General features: G+C 37.5%; 1 protein-coding gene across 1 annotated transcript in view; it reads left to right on the top strand.

Moving 5' to 3' along the window:
- Positions 1-20,726, top strand: part of spegb (striated muscle enriched protein kinase b) — a 62,191-nt gene that overhangs the window by 29,967 nt on the left and 11,498 nt on the right. Inside the window, exons 16-32 of the mRNA XM_030125093.1 lie at positions 875-987; positions 3,374-3,542; positions 4,320-4,416; positions 5,666-5,866; positions 7,333-7,390; positions 7,493-7,570; positions 7,722-7,894; positions 7,980-8,006; positions 9,191-9,343; positions 10,607-10,649; positions 10,788-10,856; positions 10,981-13,714; positions 13,813-13,962; positions 16,572-16,688; positions 17,349-17,516; positions 18,593-18,715; positions 18,807-18,971. Of these exons, the coding sequence (XP_029980953.1) occupies positions 875-987; positions 3,374-3,542; positions 4,320-4,416; positions 5,666-5,866; positions 7,333-7,390; positions 7,493-7,570; positions 7,722-7,894; positions 7,980-8,006; positions 9,191-9,343; positions 10,607-10,649; positions 10,788-10,856; positions 10,981-13,714; positions 13,813-13,962; positions 16,572-16,688; positions 17,349-17,516; positions 18,593-18,715; positions 18,807-18,971 (4,638 nt within the window). The remainder of the gene's footprint in view (positions 1-874; positions 988-3,373; positions 3,543-4,319; positions 4,417-5,665; positions 5,867-7,332; positions 7,391-7,492; positions 7,571-7,721; positions 7,895-7,979; positions 8,007-9,190; positions 9,344-10,606; positions 10,650-10,787; positions 10,857-10,980; positions 13,715-13,812; positions 13,963-16,571; positions 16,689-17,348; positions 17,517-18,592; positions 18,716-18,806; positions 18,972-20,726) is intronic.

The following is a 20,726-nucleotide window of genomic DNA, read 5'->3' as shown; positions in this document are numbered from 1 at the left end:
AGCTCCCGGAAAACGGACAGAATTACATGAGTAATATTCAAAGGACGGACAGAACCCTGCGTCCGTCTGCGTCTTTAACGTAGAGCATAAATGAGCCCTTGCTTTTGCTGTTGAAGGCACATTCACTCCATGCAGCTCATTTACCATAACTGTCGAATGAGTATCGCACAAGAAAAACGCTAGCGGCTGGTTTGACCACAGTAAAGGGAGGAGCCACTACAAGGAAGATGAAGAGACGCATGAAGCTCCGGAGCCGCAGGTTTCCGACCCCTGGGTTAGAACATGTATCAGGTGGAACTAATGTTTGATGGTTGGAGCACCCTGGACTCATTTTATGGACGTCCATCAAACCAATCTGCTGCCATGGTGATCTGTCACTAGACTAGACAAAGAGTTTAGGTTTGGACAAGGACTAGACTGGAAAAGACACATGGACACACATGTTTGTGTTTCGGACCAGTTTGGACTTTAATGTTCTCAGATGTCCAATGGAAACGGGCTCATTGACCCACTGATATTGGTCACATGTTCATCTGTGAAACCAACATGTTTGTTGGTCTAAAAAAAGGAACTTTAAATATTGTCTCGGAGCAGTCTGGTTGAGTTTATTAGTTTTATTTAAGCAAAAATCGAATTATTGTTTTTAATTTTGCACAAATTATTCAAGAAAAATAAAAAAGTATCGTTACAATATTGATGTTTCTTTCAATAAAAGTTAGAATTGCACCAGTTCCAATGTTGTTGGGGTTGAGGGGGACCTGCAGATTTTTCATCCTCCAAAGGGGGGCCCACAGAAAAAGTCTGAGAGCCACTGGCCTAAACCCATCTTAAGTGGATCTAACATGGTCCAGTTACGTTTCTCCTCCTTCTGCAGCTCCGCCCACATTTGAAACCATCATGGAGGACCTGGACGTTTGTGCTGGGGAGACCCCTCGTTTTGCTGTGGTTGTGGAAGGAAAACCCATTCCTGATATCCTGTGGTTTAAGGTTTTGTTTTTTTTTTATTCCTTTTCCTATTACCGGTACTTTTCATGAAGTTATTAGGACCTTAGAAATAATCATAAATAATTGCATCTTTTTTTCAGTGAGACAGACTGAGGTAGCACTGTTAGTCATTTCTGTTATCTGGTAATATTTGTACTTGGTATCTAATATTTGACTTGGAAACTGGATGCTTTCAGAATTCTGTCAGAAGAATTGCATGTTTAACTTTTGAACATTGGTTACTCCCACTTTTTTTGGACTCAAAAAATTATAATTACAAAGAACTGCAAACAACAAACGACAGAAGAAAACACCCACTTATAAACTCTGTTTGGTCAATATCAGGGAATAGCATTAAAAAAACTGGTTGTAAAAAAACAAACAAACTATAGTTTCACTCAATTGAGTAGTAGTAGTAGTTTTATTTCTAGTACATAGAATCATCAGATAACAAAAAATCCTACAACATAGTCAAAAAAAAATTTTCTGCACTCAAAAAGGAGTGGGAAGAAGTATAACTTATTGACTCCACCCCCTTTTTACAAACTAATAATCAAACTAGATCCACTTCCTTTGCTTTGTTAACACACATTTTCCTGTGTATATTTTTACAATAACACAAAACATCCATACAAACCATTCACATACACTTTTTTAGTCCCCTCACACACAATCAGATTTGCATAATCAGTGGTTTTTTAATATAAACTATAATATTTATATGCACTTTAAATATTTACTCCAAATACAATAATCAATAAATGTGATAATATCTTCTTATCATGATAACCAATTAACTACAATGATATCTTATTTTATGCGTACTTCTGTGTATAACTAGATTTTCACTTATTCAGATAATGTTCTGTATTTTGTTATCATAGTGGATTTATACGTCATTTTAAATGCACAAATTGAAGAAGACATTTTTAAGTTTTGCTCCAGATTATTCCACAGACGTACCCCTCTAATGGAGATACATTGGCTTTTTATGTTTGTTCTACACTTAATTTTCTTGTAGATTTCAGTTCCGCTTAAATTATAATTACTTTGCCTGGGCTCAAACATCTCCTTTAAACATTCATTGTGTATTATTTAGTGGCATCTAGTGGTCACATTGCAGATTACACTAACTTCAAGACATTGACTCACCTACTTGTAGGCGACAGTGCTGTAACTGATCCTGCCTTTACATGCTGTGGGAATGATGGTAATGATAGTTACGAATTCGAAAATTGCACATGAACGCCCCCTCATGTCATATTCATCCACTGGAGAATGGGGAAAAATTAGATCCATGATCCACCGAGATGAAAATAACCTTTGACCTTTTCAACGTGGCGGAGAGCAATGAAAGATTCATGGCAAATGATAAACAATGCTTTTATTAATGTTCTGCTTCTGTTAGCTGATGATTTGCATATTTATAGAATTTATAGAGTACCTAATATACCTGAAAAAAATTATTAAAAAAAAAAAAAAAAATGCTGTATCAGATGAATGAACACGTCCAAAACTCTTTTACCCAAGTAGCAGGTCACCATAAATTGTGCGTCAGTTATTTTTCATTTCCTTACGACAACAAAAGCACTTGAACATATCACACTTGTAATTTCGAATTCACCAGTGGCCCCTGAAGGCAGCATAAATGCCACCAGCTAGAAAACAAGCAAAAAAGTCAGACATCCTAGAGCACAGGTGTCAAACATATGGCCCGTGGGCCAAACCGGCCCGACAAAGGGTTCAGTTCGGCCTGGGGGATGAATTAGTGAAATGCAAAAATTACACTGAAGATATTAACGATCAGTTTAGTTCAGGTTCCACATTCAGACCGATATGATCTACAGTGGATCAGACCAGTCAAATATTAAAATACTATCATCACAACTTACAAATAATGACAACTCCGGATCTTTCTTTGTTTTAGCTTAATAAATTACGTGAAAATATTTACATTTACAAACTATCCTTTCACAAAAAATGTGAATAATCTGAACAAATATGAACAACCTGAAATGTCTTAAGATAAGTATGTGTAAGTGTACCAATATTCCGTCTGTTATTAAATGTTTAGCATATTTGTAGATCCACTGGGATCTGGAAGTTTTAATGTACATGTGGAAATGATAAACTGAGGCAGAATATTGGTAAAATTACAAAAATTTTACTTACAACATGTCAAGTTTTTTATGTTATTCACATTTTTAAGGAAACTTTGCAAATGTAAACATTTTCATAATGTAACTTTTACTTAAATGTGACTTTTTTCATTGTTATTATTGTCCTGGCCCGGTCCACTTTAGATCATACTGGTCTGAATGTGGACCCTGAACTAACATGACTTTGACAGCCCTGTCCTGGAGCCTAAAGATCTTTTACTTGTTTTCAGAATGATATCTTGCTGTCGGAGAGCAGCCATTACACATTTGTGTATGATGATAATGAGTGTTCCTTGGTGGTGTTAAACGCTCGTCCAGAAGACTCTGGGGTGTACACCTGCACCGCCAGGAACCTGGCAGGGTCTGTGTCCTGTAAAGCTGAACTCACCATTCATGAAGGTAAGAGGTCGTTCTGTCCAAAACTAGGGGTGTGTATTGGCAAGAATCTGGCAATACAATACATATCACAATACTAGGATCACGATATATCATGATACTGTTAAAAAGGCAATTTTTTGTTTGTTTCTTTTTTTGAAATGATTATTTCCTGGAAAAATGGAATTACACCAGAAATATGTTCAAATACTAAACACATTTTTATTTGAGCACAACAGGATCTAATGCTATATCACAAAATTTTCCTCTGTTAAAACTTAAGTTATGTTTTACAGACATTACAGTTTAAGATCCTGTTCAAATGTTCATATTCTATTAGTTCAGAACTAACATCAGAGCATTAGTTTTGTTCGGGTCCAACAAAGGAACTACCATCTGCCTCTCAGACAGTATAAAGTGCTTTTAGGATGCTTCAAATAAATATTTTTTTGGAAAACAGTGTTAAATAATAAGAAATAAGATAAACATAAGAAATAAGAAAAACAAAAAATAAAAATGAACCTCCGCCATATCTACATTTGAATAAATACCTAAAAAATATCGATACAGTACTTTTTAATATTGATACAGTACCGATATTTTCTAACACCCCTATCCAAAACCCACAAACCCTCTGCTGATGACACGTTTACTGGGAAACACACAACGCCATCATCATCATCATCATCATCATCATCATCATCATCATCATCATCAACATCTTGCACACATCACTAAATTCCTTGTACTGATGAGAAGCCTGTACAATTTCTGTGATCTAATCCAAATTTTTTATATTAGCTAAAATTAAAGAGGAACCAATGGACGATGAGGAGACGATTCTAAGGAAAATGCGTAGACTGACTGACTTCTACGACATCCACAAAGAAATCGGACGGTAAGCCCTCCATATTTGAAAGTCCATACTTTAGTGGCTGTAGAAACGTAGTTTTACTTATGGAAGCCCATTTCCGCCACTGTGTTAGTAACTTTTGTCAAACTAATGACACAAAGACAAATCCATAATGAACTGACTGTGGCTGTTAACTGTCCCATGATGCTCCACTTTTGTAGCTGCAGTCTGAGCCTTTTCTGAACCTACAGTATGTTATATAATATATGTATAATATTAATATGTATATGTGTGTTGTATAATATACAGTATGTATAATATTAATATTTATATATATGTTGTATAATATATATATAATATTAATATGTCATGAGTGAAAACGCATACTGTGTATTTTTATTTGAATTTAACTTAATATTTTAAAACAGTGGTGCATGTACTTTAGTGTACCCTAGTGGTAATATGTGGTTATTGTGCATCTGAAAACTGGCGTGGCCGCTGTTTTTCAGACCCCTCTAGAGACTCTTTATCCAAAAAGCCTCTACTGACAAATCTATCCCCTTTTACTGCTGTTGTTGGAGACTTTTGGAGAGTCTGACGTGAAAACACGTAATGTTGTTTATCTAAAACAAATCACTGAATATAAATCAGTCCCATTGACATTGACAGTTTACTCTGTCTCTTTTTGGTCCTTTTAGATCGTTAACATAGACTGAAAATTCTGGTTCTAATGTTTGTGTTTTACCGTGACTTGTCGTCGCCTAAGTGGACTGAAAGGTTAAAAACGGAACCAAACTGAAGAAAATGAAGCTAAAAATGAAACAAACAAACAAACAAATAACTTCAGTAACTGGTCCAGAGTGTCTCTTTTGGGTCACTTTAGTCAGTCCCCAAGCCCAGATAAAGGAGGACGGTTGGAATTAGGACATTAAAGAAATAAAGAATTGACAGATTATAGTTCATTTGTAGTTTTAAACATATTTAGTTGTAGTTCTAAACATATTTAGGTTTTTATTCTCACTTTTTGTTTCTAACACTGTTATTCCTCTGTCCTACATTGTTCATTACAAATACATGCACATTGACAGTTATGCAAATTAGGTGATGATGTCATTTAGGAAGAGAGCCAATAGCTGCTTTTCTTACTGTGGAGTTGGAAACACTGTTGTTTCATGGCAGTGGCAGAAATGAGCTTCCACACTTACTGTATGATCCAGTTTAACTGAACATAGTTCTAAGTAATGTGGACTTTGCTGTTTATGAAAAGGAGTTAAATGCGTTTATTTCTTCCCAGGGGTACATTTTCGTACATTAAACGTGTGACCCAGAAAGCAGGGAAAATGGAGTATGCAGCTAAGTTCATCTCCACAAGAGCCAAGAAGAAGGCGTCTGCTCTGAGGGAGATGAGACTGCTGTCCAAACTGGACCACGAGAGGATCCTTTACTTTCAGGACGCCTTCGAGAAAAAGAATGCAGTGGTCATCATCACTGAAAAGTATCCTGAACGTAGTCTAATACCTTCAAATCCCTTTTAAAAACTCATTTATTTAAGATTGCTTTTAATGTTTAATTGTTTTATATTCATATACCTGCCTTTTGCACCTGCTTTTATCTGTTTTCAATGTGTTTGGTTTCTGTTTTTATCTGCTTTATGTAAAGTGTCTTTGAGTTCTATGAAAAACGCTATACAAATAAAATGTATTATTATTATTATTATTATTATTATTATTATTATTATTATTATTATTATTATTATAGAATGGAATCTAAATAGGGTCAAGACTAACACCTGCAAGGGCCAAATGTAGTTGGATTTGGCAAATGAATAAATACTTTGCTGTAACCAGCTGATACTAATATTACCTTTAATGCCTCCAGACTTAGCAACTGACTACTGGGATGTTTTCTAGACATAACAATAATGGAATGAACACAACAAGAATGATTAAGAAGTTATACATCTGATTTTATTCATTTATTATTGTCTGCTCTAAGTGATGCTAAGTATATGTCAATAATTTTTGTGCAAATGCATGATGCAATACTTTAAAAATAAATAAATAAATAAATACTCCTGTCACTACTACTACTACTACTACTACTACTACTACTACTACTACTACTACTACTACTAATAATAATAATAATAATAATAATGATGGGTTGTTGATAAATTTTCTGTTTACCTGCCAAGAAGGTAACAGAGTGTAAGTCATGGAAAGAATCATCCACAAATCATAAGACCATATATATATATATATATATATATATATATATATATATATATATATATATATATACATATATATTATAATGAGGAAAGACATATTTGTCTGACACATTTTCTATGAACAATTTTGTTGTCTTAAATGTGCTTATTTAACCCTTTCATTCATGATGTCCACTTTAGTGGACCCATAGTTGAACCGACTTTCCAAAGGGTTCTAAAGGTACTATAGTCCAAACCACATGGGTTCAGTCTGTACAGACCCTCAGACGTACAATGAACTAAAGGATCATCTGAGTTTGAAGAATGTGGACTGATCTGGGATCTGCTAAAGTTTAACTCCTCGGACCCAGACATAGGTTTACTGTCCATGATTGAACAAGAGCTTCACAGCTTTATTAAAAAAAAAAACAAACAAAAAAAACTGTCCACCACAAAGGACATTCCATAAAATTTTTTAAAGTGCATCTGAAAAAACTGTTGCATCATGACGTTTCCAATATATAGGAAATTATTTAATTAAAAAAAAGCCTAAATTTATATACTCCTCAGTCTCAAAATGCATTTCAACTTTAATAGTCTAATATTGACAAATAAAATTAATCTAAAAAAAAAATCTAAATACTTTTTTTCAGAATTCATGCATGAAAGGGTTAATATAAAAATGACATGTGTGCACCAGTACTTGTGAAAGCATCACAAACAAATCAAATCCAGCCTTAATAATGTCAAAGATGCCACGAAGAGCTGCTTGACAGATTTACAAAGAAATCTACAATAATGGAGTCAGATGTAAGTGTGTACAAAGCACATCAGTTTCAGACGATGTTTTTGTGTTTTGTACCTGAGTGTGTGATCATTCGTATGTGTACTATTATCTTTTGGGTCCACCAGGTACGTTCATGTATGAGGCAGCTGCTTGAAGGAGTGGACTACCTTCATCACCTCAACATCTTACATCTGGACATCAAGGTAACCCCAGATGTCCATCCTTCCACTCCCAGAGAGCATGTAGAAATGAGAAGAAAATGAATGCCAGTGTGTCCCAGATCCACTTTCATCCAGTCTATGAACTGATACACACACAATGACAGCTTGTTCTCCTCCTCCTTCTTCTTCGTAGCCTGATAACATCCTTATGGCCGATTCACAAAGTGACCAGATCCGGATCTGTGACTTCGGTAACGCAGTAGAGGTTACACCTGATGAGGCCCAGTACTGCAAATACGGCACACCTGAGTTTGTTGCACCTGAAATTGTCAATCAGACCCCAGTATCAACAGCAACTGACATCTGGTAAATGTGTTCACAATAACAGGAAACAGGTTTAGTTTAGCTTCTTTAATTGACTGTGTTTTTCTATTGTTCTTTCCTTTTCTAGGCCAGTTGGAGTTATCACCTATCTGTGGTGAGTACAATCATTTGAATTCATTTTTCAGCCTGACATTGTCGTCCCCACATAAAGTATTAGACACTCTGCAGGGGGTGTTGATGGTGCCCCCCCCCCCCCCCCATAGCCATATTAATTTAAATTAATTCATATAAACTCAAAACAGATAGTAACTGATACAAATACACTATTACAAATATTAAATTATTTAACTCATTGTTGTATTGTGACTGCTACCACCGCTACCGCCGCCACAATAATACCAGGAAATTAGACTACTGGTATTATTATTATTATGTATTTTTGTATAATTACAACAATTATTATTTTCCCCCTCACTCCCCCCTCTCTCTTTCCCACTTTCATTCACACTCCCCTCTTCCCCTTTTCCCTATCGCCCCTAACCAAGCTATAGTGTTTAGTTGCCATTTATATTTATTATCTTTTTCATTGTATATGATGTTGTTGTTGTTTGTCAATATTCTGTCGTTTTTTTGTTTGTTTGTTTATTTGTTTGATTTTCCCTTTGTTTATGTGTTGTTGTTGTTTTTCTCTCCACAATGTCTTGTTAACTATGACTAATAAATTAAAAAAAGAAAAAAGACTCTGCAGGAAGCTTTCTTTTCAGGTTAAAATACCATTAACGCAAAGCATACATTAGTCAGGTATTCTTCTAGCACTTCGGCTAATGCATCGCCCAGCTTGGACAAACCTGTTAAGTGTAGACATATTCTCTTCTTTATTGAGTCTGTTTGCCCATGCAAAATGCAACACAATTAATTTAGATAAAAAATGAATGATATTCAATCAAAATTAATCCACAGCAACCCTGTGATTAATCTGATTAAACTGTTTAATTGTTTGACAGCACTAATATATACACAAAACGCTTTATTAAGACTCAAAATTCGAACAGCAATTTGTACAATATGTACCAGACAATATATGAACAATATGACAATTAAAGAAATATACATGAGTGTGCAAATATATGGTGTGTAATTATAATTATGTGGTTATAAGGTGTTGTATTGATCATTTCTGTCCTGCTACTTATTATACTTACATGGAGCGACTGGAACACTCAATATTTTCCCCGTGGGATTAAAAAAGTATTCTGATTCTGACTCTCACTCTGATGTCGATCCAAGCGTGTCTTTTCGCAGGTACCTCATTAAATGTAATTGTTGTTTCTATTTCAGTCTGACAGGAGTCTCTCCGTTTGCCGGGGAAAACGACCGCAGCTCTGTTCTGAACATAAGGAACTATAACGTGGCCTTCGAAGAGAGCATGTTTGCAGATCTGTGCCGTGAGGCGAAAGGTTTCATCATCAAGCTGCTGGTGGCAGATCGGCTGTGAGTAACTGAAAATGATACTGAGCGTCTGAAGGACACAGAAGACACACACACAGTTTTTAAAATGGAAAGAGCGCCAGAATTTACATAAATATTCAGTAACCACACAAATATATATATGTACACTGTGGGAGTCACAATAAACATGTTTTGCCACTACTAGCTAGTTTACAATCTGTTGGATGATGTAAAATGAATTGAATTTTGAAACTAAAAAAGGATTTTTACACCAGTAAAAAGCTCCAAAGCACAGGTGTCAAACATGCAGCCCGCCAAAGGATCCAATTTGGCCCGTGGGATAAATTTGTGAAATCCAAAAATTACACTGAAGATATTAACAGTCAAGGACGTTAAAATCATTTTAGGTCAATTCAATCTGAAGTGGGTAAGACCGGTAAAATACTATCAAAATAACCTATAAATAATTTAAAAAGCTATTTTCTCTTTCTCTTTGTTTTAGTGTAAACAAAGTAAAATTACACAAAAATATTTACATTTACAGACTAGCCTTTGACAAAAAATGTGAATAACCTGAACAAATAAGAACAGCCTGAAATGTCTTAAGAGAAGTAAGTGGAACTGTACCAATATTCTGCCTGTTACTAAATGTTTTGTGTATTTGTAAATCCACTGTAAGTTGTGATGCACATGTATAAATGATAAGCTCTGGTGCAATATTGTTAAAATTGCAAATATTTTTCTTGAGAATTTTCAGGTTGCTCATATTTGTTCATGTTGTGTTCAAGTAAAGTTCGTAGATGTAAACATGTTCATTATGGAATTTTACTTTTTTCACTCAAAAGCATAAAGAAAACTTTGGAGATGATATTATTTATAAGTTTTTATCCTATTATTTTACTGGTCCAGCCCACTATCTGTCATATTAGGCTGAATGTGGCCCCTGAACTAAAATGAGTTTGACATCCCTGCTCCAAAGAATATGACATTGATTTATAATTGTTTTGATGAACGACGCCCACCAAAAAAGAAAAAGAAAATCAAAGTTATTTCAGCTATGATTCTTGTTAATAGTGTAGACACACGCGCACAGAAGTCATCAGCTTTTGCCGTTATTCTTATACTAGCTTTTTCATACATTACTTTAAACACACCTTACATAGAGTCACCTATAAAACTAAAGCTCATTACAGAGACACTGTACAGTTTATGACAGCTACATTCTTCTGTGAACATTAGACGCCATGCCTACTCATTTCTTCAAAGACTAATACCGATTCTAATATCTTATTAACTTTGCTTTAGGAGACCTGATACTCAGGAATGTCTCAGACACCCCTGGTTCAAGGTACGATAAGTTGTCTACAGTGGAAAAACTCAACACTAAATTAGGAGTGGATTCTTTTTTAATTCACCTTAATTGACGACACTGAGCACAGTCCCAAAATGAATGTATTCTCATTGCATTACATATTTTGTTTTATAGACTCTTAGCAAAGGGAAAGCTATAAGTACAGAGGCCTTGAAGAAGTTTGTATCACGCAGAAAATGGCAGGTGAGGTTTTTTTTTTTTATGTTTCCAAATTTGTAATTCTAGTTTTCATGTAGTTCATAATCTTGTTGTTATTTTAATATCATCATACAATTTCATTTTAGCTTTTTCCTTATTGCTTTTTTAGCGTTCTTTAATCAGCTATAAATCAAAGATGGTAATGAGGTCCATACCGGAGCTGTTGAACGATACGTCCAGCCATATCTCCATCGCAGTCCCAAGGCACCTTAAAGAGGGCTCGCCTTTGCCATCATCATCTTCAGACTCTGATGAAGACATTGATGAATTACCCTTCATTCCAATGCCACTTAACATGGAATTTTCTGGATCAAGGATGTCACTTAATGAAATCCAGACCAATGAGCAGGAAAAAGGGAAACAGAATGGAACGGGTAAATGGTCTGAGTCTCCTGTCCAGGAGTCATTGGAGTGTGAACCCATGGAAACAGATAAAGAAGAATTAACAGGTAAAGGACGCCTGAGGAAAATGTCATCCCAAGACAATGACAGAGGTGCCTCTGGGGAAGAAACTCCTGCTGATCTGCCACAGAAGTCAGAGCTGTCAAGGAAACCTCTGCGTAGGGGTTCGAGCATGGAGTCAGACAAACCGGAGGGTGGGCGTCGAAGAGGGGAGCTGAGGCGTGGGGGCTCGGCCGACAGCGCACTGCTGCTCCGGATTACACCTGAGGAAGGAGCTGGAGAGGGAAACCCGGACGAAGGCAAAAGGGTTCTCAAAAAAGCTGTTTCTATGGAATTACCCAGGAGGAGCACCAGCCCAGGAACTGCCATGATGAGTCAAGAAGATTACGCTCTAAAATTGGAGTTGATGAGACAGAGGCTGCTTCGTGGTGGGAATGTGGACAACAAGATGAGTGGACTGCGGGGCCCTCTGTTGGAGACATTAGCAATGGGAGATGAAAAACGTGCTATATTGTCAGATCGCTATCCCCGAATTGCTCGTTTGGGTCCACCTCCACTAATTAGAGCTGCGTCCAGTGACTCACCAAGAGATGAAGCTCCTAAACCCAAAGTGCTGCGTAAAAGTGCTTCTTTCAGTCAAGGTGATTCAGAACCCATAGCTTTACACCGCCGTTCAGGAGCTCCTTTGGAAATTCCCCTAGCAACCGTTGAAGAGAGACGACTTAAGGAAGCTATATCTATGTCATCTCTTACTGAGCAAACAAAGTTCGACTCCCGTCCAGTGACCCCCAGAGACCCTTCACCAAAACCACCAACTCCAGAATCTCTAGTGCAGGACAGTCCCACCAAAACAGAAAGTGAGGAATCTTTCATGGATAGAGAGCCAAAACTTGATGAGACTATAAATGAAAAAATGGACGGTCTTACTACAGATAGTAATTTTGATGAGAGATCAAGCACAAGTGGGTTTTCAGAAAAGGACATGAGCATATCAGAAGAACCAATGATGGAATCAGAGTTTATTAGCCAGAGAGTCCCCACACCTCCTCTTGTGGCTCAAAACTCTGGGCAACCAGAGAAAATGGAGGAAGAAGAAGCAGAAAAAGAGCAAGAAGAAAAGGAAAAGGTAGCGGAAGAAGTAACGGAAATAACTGACAGAGTTGCTGAGACAAGTGCTAAAGAGAATGTAGAGATAGCCAAAGAAAAGGTAGAAGAGGAAGTAAACATGCCTGCTAAATCATCTGAGATGTTCATAGCTACTAGTTCTGTTTTGTTGAGACCAACAGAAGAATATCCCAATGCCCCTGAAAATGGTGCGTCAACCTATGTAACCCCCTCGCCTGCTCCAAAAACTGTTCTTCCAGATGGTAGGACTTCAGCTTATGCTAGTATTATGCAGACCATAATGGTCCCATCACTTCAGCCTTCTCATGAAACACCTTTAGACCCCTCCTCACCCATTACCGCTTCAGCCAGTTCAACGTCTGCAGCATTAACTGAACCATTTGGACCTACATCTTTGACTACCGCTATGTCTTCTGCTATACCTGGTCCACAGCCAATCATCATTTCAACCACTGAGCATCCTGCTGTGTACTCGAGGGTGGCATCACCGGAAATGATAACTAAAGAGCCCAGTCCACCAAAGACTGCCACACATTCCTCTTCACAGCAAGACCTCTCAGCAGGAGCTGAGTTTGAAGACATTACCTCAGAAGAGGTATTTGAAGCCCGGTTCAAAAAGCGTGAGTCTTCCCTTTCAAGAAGTCTGAAGTTTCTGTCCCGAACAAAAAATGAAGACAAACCAACTTCCTCAGACTCTACAGAAACAGGTGAAGAGATATATAGACCTGGGCCAATTGGTGCACCACTTGAACTGGCACCAAGGAGACTTGAGGAGAAGTCAAAGTCAGTACAGGATCTTCGTGAGGCTCAAAAGGACCAAGGTTTCATGAGAAGGCTTTCCATGCGCCTGAAGAGAACGCCATCAGCTGAGCGCAAAGATGAAATGACTAAAGATCAAGATTCATTTGCTTCCAGACATAGACTTTCCTGGACTCTTGGTTACAGAGGGTCACAAAAAGAAAAAGAGGTGGAGATGGCGTCTATGGATGGTGGAGGTGGTACTTCTGTGGAAAAAGATGATAAGGAACTTAAGAAATCTAATGAATCACCAGTCTTGGCAATGCGTAGGAAGATCGAATCAACAGTGGCGGGCATTTCTACCAGAATTCGCAGTTACTCGGAGGAAAGGAGAGCATCAGAGGACAAGGACACAAAGAGAACACCCATTCTCTCCATGCTTCGCCGTTCAACATCTGAAAGCCGTGGTTTGAAGGTTACTAGTGTTCCTCAGAACCAGTTGGCATCTCAGGCTAGTAATGGTGCATCATCAGAGTCTTTGGACTCTATGTCCAGCCTGAAATCAGATACATCAAAAGGTGCACAACAATAATTTACTTCTCTTGTTACATTTTTTTTTTATTTTGTCAAATCCATAATGAATGATTAAAAGAGTTAATTGTTTTTACTTTTGAAGGTATTGAGGGTGAACGTAGATCTCGCTGGGACCGGTGGGGCCTGACAAGAGGCAGGCGAGACAAGACGGTGTCACAGCCTGATATACCAACAGCAATCTCCAGAGAAAATAGTTCCCTACGTTCACGCCAATACTCAAAATTGGCCTCTGGTGAGTTACACGTGTATGAGTAAAATGAGAGTTTCCACACCTGAAAGTCAAAGTCAAAACCAAGGTTCATGTGTTTTTTTACATGGTATACATTTGGTCCAGTTAGGTTTTCTTTCACTCTATAATTTTAGGAATAGACTAAAGTTTTGTGACATCCTCCCATCCTTTACCAGCCTGTACTCCCTCTACCTGACATTGATTTGTTTGTAGACATTATATTACATTTATATTTATTTGGTAGATGCTTTTTTCCAAAGCGACTTACAGGGGAAAAAACAAAAATGACAAAAAAATACAAGAATAGGATAAAAACTTAAAACAGCTGTACAATTAAAACAGTGTCATACAGAAGAATAAACAGCAAAATAATAGACTAAAATACAAGAATAGATTAAAAAGACGTAAAAGCAGCTGTACACTTAAAAACAGTGAAATAAAAATACTAAGTAAAAACAACAGAATACACATGATAATACATTTAAAATGGAATATTTGAAGGTGCTAGGACAGGAGGTGCTCTCTGAAGAGCTGGGTCTTCAAGAGCTTCTTGAAGACAGGTAGGGACGCCCCTGTTCTGGTAGTGCTTGGTAGATTGTTCCACCAATGTGGAACGACCCATGAAAAGAGCCTGGATTGTCTTGTGCAAGGTTTCGGGACTGCCAGACAACATTCCATAGACGAGTGGAGTGGTTGTGGGGCAACATAAGCTGTAATCAGTGCACCTAAGTAGGTAGGAGCAGCCCATGGAGAACTTTGTAGGCTAACATTAATGATTTGAATTTGATGCGGGCAGCTATGGGTAGCCAGTGTAACTAAGTGTAGACATTGGTTTATTGTCAATCTAACTCAATTTAAAGGTTCATTTTCTTATGATTTAGTTTTTTGCTACAATTTAATATTGTGAAGTCTGAACCATCAAGAGTTTTACCTTAAATGAAAAGAACAATGATCCTTTTTTATCCAGTTTGAGACCATCTCTTTTGCGTCGTCCAAAGTCTGGTTGCTTCACACTGTGATTTCAAATTTGGTTCAGAACAAAATGAAAAGAGAGAAAGTCCGGACCAAATGAAGTAGGGGTGAAAGTCGACTTCAATAATAATAAAGTAAGAGTTTATGGGGTAGAAGTTATCATTGTATATCAGTTACAGGTATGGATTAATCTGATTCGTGGGAAGTAGTTTGTTGAAACAAGCCTTGTCATTGGAGGTTGCCAATGATGTAGCAGCTACATGTGAAAATTGCCATGATTTTTCATGTAGGGACTGTCGTTGTATCTTTGGCGTCTTTGGCTTAGCAGCACCTGGAACGATTATGACTTGTTTTCAAACCATCGTAAATCACTTAAATAACTGTTACACTTAAATCACTGTTTCACCTGAAATGTGTAAATACATTTTCTTTCAGGGGCCACATTCAGCCTGATTTGATTTCCAGTGGGCCAGACCAGTAAAATGTTAACATAATAACCTATAAATAATGACAACTCCAAATTTTTGTCTTTATTTTAGTGCAAAAAACGCCCATTAAATTACGAAAATACTTACTTTCATAAACTATCCAAACAAAAAACATATGTATAACTTGAAAAAACTGAAATTTCTTAAGAAAAATAAGTGCAATATTAACAATATTCTGCCTCAACTCACCATTTTTACATGTGCATTATGGATCAGATCTACAAAGACACTAAACACTTAGTAACAGGCAGAAAACTATTAAAATTGTGCCTAGTTTTCTTTAGACATTTCAGGTTGTTTATATTTGTTCAGGTTATTCACATTTTATTGTTACAGGATAGTTTGTAAATGTAAATATTTTCATAATTTAATGTTATTTTTTTTGTACTAAAACATGGACAACAATTTGAAGTTGTCATTATTTATAGACATAATGTAATATTTTCTTCACATCAAACTGAGAAGAAAATATGGAGTCATTATTTTTTCGTAGGATGTTTTACCTCAGATCATATCGGTCTGTATGTGGAACCTGAACTAAAATGAATGTGTGGAATTTTTGCATTTTGCAAATTCATCCCACGGGCCAGATTGGAACCTTTGGCAGGACGCATTTGGCCCCCGGGCCACATTTTTGAGACCCCTGATTTACAGTATTGTACAGGAAGCTCTTTTAGAGGTAGTTCTGTAGCAAGTGTATTTTAGAGTGTATATACTAACCTTAATATCAGCCTGGTTACCAACCCACTGTTGTGTTTTGGTGTTTGTTTTTTGTCTTCTTGTGCTGTATGCAAAGCTGCTGAATACTTGAATTTCCCTCAGGCTATCTATCTATCTATCTATCTATCTATCTATCTATCTATCTATCTATCTATCTATCTATCTATCTATCTATCTATCTATCTATCTATCTGTCTGTCTGTCTGTCTGTCTGTCTGTCTGTCTGTCTGTCTGTCTGTCTGTCTGTCTGTCCGTCTGTCCGTCCGTCCGTCCGTCCGTCCGTCCGTCCGTCATCCATCCATCCATCCATCCATCCATCCATCCATCCACCCATTGTTTCAGAATGATATTGTGGGGAAAGGTCTGGATGAACGCAGTATAATAAAGACATTACAAATGCCTTAATTAATCCAACCCTCCTATTTCTCCTAGATTTCCCTCCGGTGTTCCATATTAAACTGAGAGATCATGTCCTACTGGAAGGGGATCCGGTCACCCTGAGTTGTCTACCAGCAGGCAGCCCCCATCCTCACATCTCCTGGATGAAGGGTAAGACCTAAATATAGCAGAGTCACCTGGTATCATATGGTGCTAGTCAGAATTACTTCACTTGCTAATAATAATTGACCTAATTACTTGACGACAGAGGCATAATTACCGTGCATATTTCGGTGGTGTGTTACATGTGTGGTTAGTTTTAGAGTTGAACAGATGTGACTAGAATATTAGTTACTGTCTTAGTAGAACTTCCAACTAGTGATGGGTTGTACTCATAAGAGTCGACCCCGAGAGCCGATGCTTTGGAGTGAATCAGAAGAGCCGGCTCCCATCGAGGGAGAGCCCAAATTTTCCCCCCCTTTAGTTACTCAGCTCTCTCTCTCTCAATGTCTTAGCACCACTCACTGCAGAACTTTGTTTTGATTGGTCACATGTCCGTATCCTCACATGTGAGGATACGGACATGTGATCAATCATGTGACATGTGACTGTGACTCTTCTTCCTCAGAAGCATCTGTGACTGGAGTCACAGTCGAAACTGTCAGGCAGGTAACATCTAAAAACTGTACCTTGTCCGAACAAAAGAAAAAAAGAAAAGTATAATTCCATTAACAGAAGACAAAATGAACGTCATTATCACTACTTCCAACTGTTTGATTACACATGTAAACTAAAACTTTCACCTTTAAATGTGCACATATTATTCTTCAGATAAGAAGCCTCTGGAGATCGATGCCAGAATGAACATGATTGCCTGTCCTGATGGCCGACAGCTGCTGATGATCATGCAGACCACCAAGAAGGATGCAGGAGTTTATGAATGTGTTGCTAAAAATCCACTGGCGACAGTGTCCAGCTCCTGCACAATCTCTCTTGCTCGTAAGAAATCAGACATTCCTTCCTTTTACCGTATTTTCTGGACTATAGGCCGCACCTGACTCTAAGCTGCAGGTATCCACGTTGTAACATGAGATATTTACACAGAAAGATGGTAAACAGAAAGATTATTTAAATATTTATTTCCATATCTTAACAGCTTTTTTCCAAACAGTGCCTGAAACACAGCAGTAAAACAGCAGGAACACAGCTGGGTCAAAAACCCAGAAAAGTCATTGGTCTCTATCTTCATCTTCCTTCTGCTCATTGAAACCACTGCAGTCATCTTCTTCAGTGTTGGAGTTGAACAGCCTTAGAAAGGCTCCGTCACACACCTTCTCAGTCTCTCTTCCGTTGTTGCTCTCATTGCCACTTCAATCAATCAATCAATCAAATTTTATTTATATAGCGCCATATCATAACAAACGTTATCTCATGGCACTTTACATATAGAGTTGGTCAAAACCAGACTCTAAGCCAATTTACAGAAACCCAACAGAATCCTCCAGGAACAAACACTTGTGACTGGTGACAGTGGCGAGGAAAAACTTCCCTTTAAAGCAGAAACCTCGAGCAGACCCAGACTCCTGGAAGATGGCCGTCTGCCTTGACCAGTTAGGGTTAAAGAGAGAAAGTAAAGGAGGAGAAAAGAGAGCGCGATAGAGATAGAGACTTCTGTGCTGCAGCTCTATTTCCTTCTTGGACAGACACATCAATTGGTTTGAACTTAAAAGCTGCGTCATATGCATTTCTTCGTGTGTTTTCCATGATGAGTTTGTGCAAAATGATTGTTAAAAGTTAAGATTAAAACTTCTCCTCTTCATCACCTCTTCCACCTGTCTGTCTCGCTTTTGTGCTTCCTGCTAGAGTGCCCCCTAGAGGCCGTTAGCCCGTAAAAATCTATACTTGAGCCGCATCGTTGTATAAGCCGCAGGATTCACTGCGTGGGAAAAAAGTAGCGGCTTATAGTCCGGAAAGTACGGTAGTTAAAAAGCAGTAAATTGTTTTAAGGTCAGTGAATGTTTTTGCATAGATATAAGCTTCATATCAGTGTTATCATGTTACACTTGCTTTTGCAGGTCTTCCTAATCGACCGGGTACTCCTGAGGTTCCTCAGAAGTACAATAACACAGCCTTGGTCCTGTGGAGGCCCTCAGATACCATGGCACCATGCACATACTCTCTGGAGAGGAGAGCAGAGGGTCTGTCAATCAGTATTGTCATGTATTGTTAGCTTGTTTTTACAAAATAAAATACCTTGGTTTGTACATTCATACTGTTGTTCCCCCTCAGGTGAGACCAACTGGTTGATCGTGGCCACGGGGGTTGCTGACTGTTATTACAATGTGGTAGACTTGCCAGCAGGAGGTGCCTTTAGGTTCCGGGTGGCATGTGTTAATAAAGCTGGGCAAGGTCCCTACAGCAACTTGTCAGAAGTTGTACAGATAGATATGTCAGGTTTGTATTGTCTTTAATCAGAGCTCTCACATGAAATATTTCACTGTACATATTTCATATACGTATCAGGAGAAATATATGTGAATGTGGAACTACAGCGGTGCAGTGAAAATAAATAATCCAAACACTTGTTTTAAAAGCAACAAATTAAGAAATTAATTGAATGGTCTATGTAAGTTAATTTTTATGCCCGTATAGTTAAAAGTATATCATGTAAAATTCAGAGGGATTGAACAGAAAAAATTAAATATAGTTTTCAGAACTATGCTTTGATTGATGTATAGTCACCTAAAAATAATCATTTTTGTGCTGTCCTTGTCTTAGAATGAGCCGTTTTTATCTACAGAGGGAGCAGATTGTCTGTGTTGAACCAGCATATTTCTACAGACGCTCAGAGCACACTTCCTTTTATTCTCTTTTAGAGCTGCAACCGATTAATTGACTAGGTGCTTGAAGCCAATGCAAAAATTCCCGATTCGATTAATCAACTTGAATTGATTGAAGGGAAATATTCTATTGCAGTTTTCCTGAATTGAAGCTTCTTTGTGCGTCACAATAAGCATCCGTGGGAAACACAACAGTGGAACCAATGTTTAACTGCAGAGAAATGAAAGAAACAAAGTTTTGATTCAGGAGAATTGTGGTTGAATGATTTTTTTTGATCACTTTGAGTCGATTAATTGGTTGCAGCTCTATTCTCTTTACCTCCATTTTTTATTCCAGCGTAAAAGGCCTCAAGGTTCTATGTAATATTGATATTCCAAATGATCAATAATAGGTGGAAGTCAAAATCCAGAAGGTAGCCATGACTACCAGAACCACCCCAAAAAACTTAAATACTACATTTCTACACTCACTCATTAAAAACTTAAAGCTCATTATTTATGGACATGTGGGTTATTATACCAATAGGTTTCCTCCATTAGACACTCACGGTGTCTTCTAATCATCACAGGTCACTGCAACAGTCTATAGCTCCATTAGCTTAACAGTTAGTAAGATGTTATGTATATTATTTAGTAAGTATAGTAAGTTATTTTTTATCTACAACACAGCCAAGCCGTTGATTTTCACTACTTAGTTATGATGTATTCAGTCATATTCAATCATTCGTGACATGTTGACCCATGGCTGGGAAAGTCACTTCATATCTCTGCAACACAGAACAGAGACATCTATGATGTAATGTCACAACAGTTTTTGTTTTTTTACCTCCGCCAGGGAGGTTATGTTTTTGCCAGGGTTAGTTTGTTTGTTGGTTGGTTAGTTAGCAAGATAACTCAAAAAGTTATGGATGGATTTTCATGAAATTTTCAGGAAATGTTGATACTGGCACAAGGAACAAATGATTGAGGGGGGGGCAGATCTGCCTTGGCGGAGGTCTGCACTCTCCGAGTGCTTTTCTAGTTTTTAAATAAATCTCTAACAAGAATTTTAAGTCTTTTGAATGTTTTAATGACTTATCCTTGTTTTAATCATACAATTAATCAATTACTTTTGGTAAATTGACACTTTTAATGAAAAAAGAATTAAAATGGTTTATTGTTTATTGTAAATGATTTCTCATGGTCCACGTTCACAGCTGTCAGTGTATATGATCCAAAAATGATGACATGTACAGAGTTTGCAGACCAAAATTAATGAAATTAATTAATGAAATTTACAACCATTTTGTCAAAATGACCACCTTCTCTTAAATGATGAATATGTGCCATTTAAGAACAAATGTGCTGGTACCAGAGGTCCTTGCCTCTG

This window comes from Sphaeramia orbicularis, chromosome 21 (assembly GCF_902148855.1).
Source record: "Sphaeramia orbicularis chromosome 21, fSphaOr1.1, whole genome shotgun sequence".
Classification (NCBI taxonomy): Eukaryota; Metazoa; Chordata; class Actinopteri; order Kurtiformes; family Apogonidae; genus Sphaeramia; species Sphaeramia orbicularis.
The sequence above is the reverse complement of the archived record's forward strand: the minus strand, read 5'-3'. Positions and strand labels throughout refer to the sequence as shown.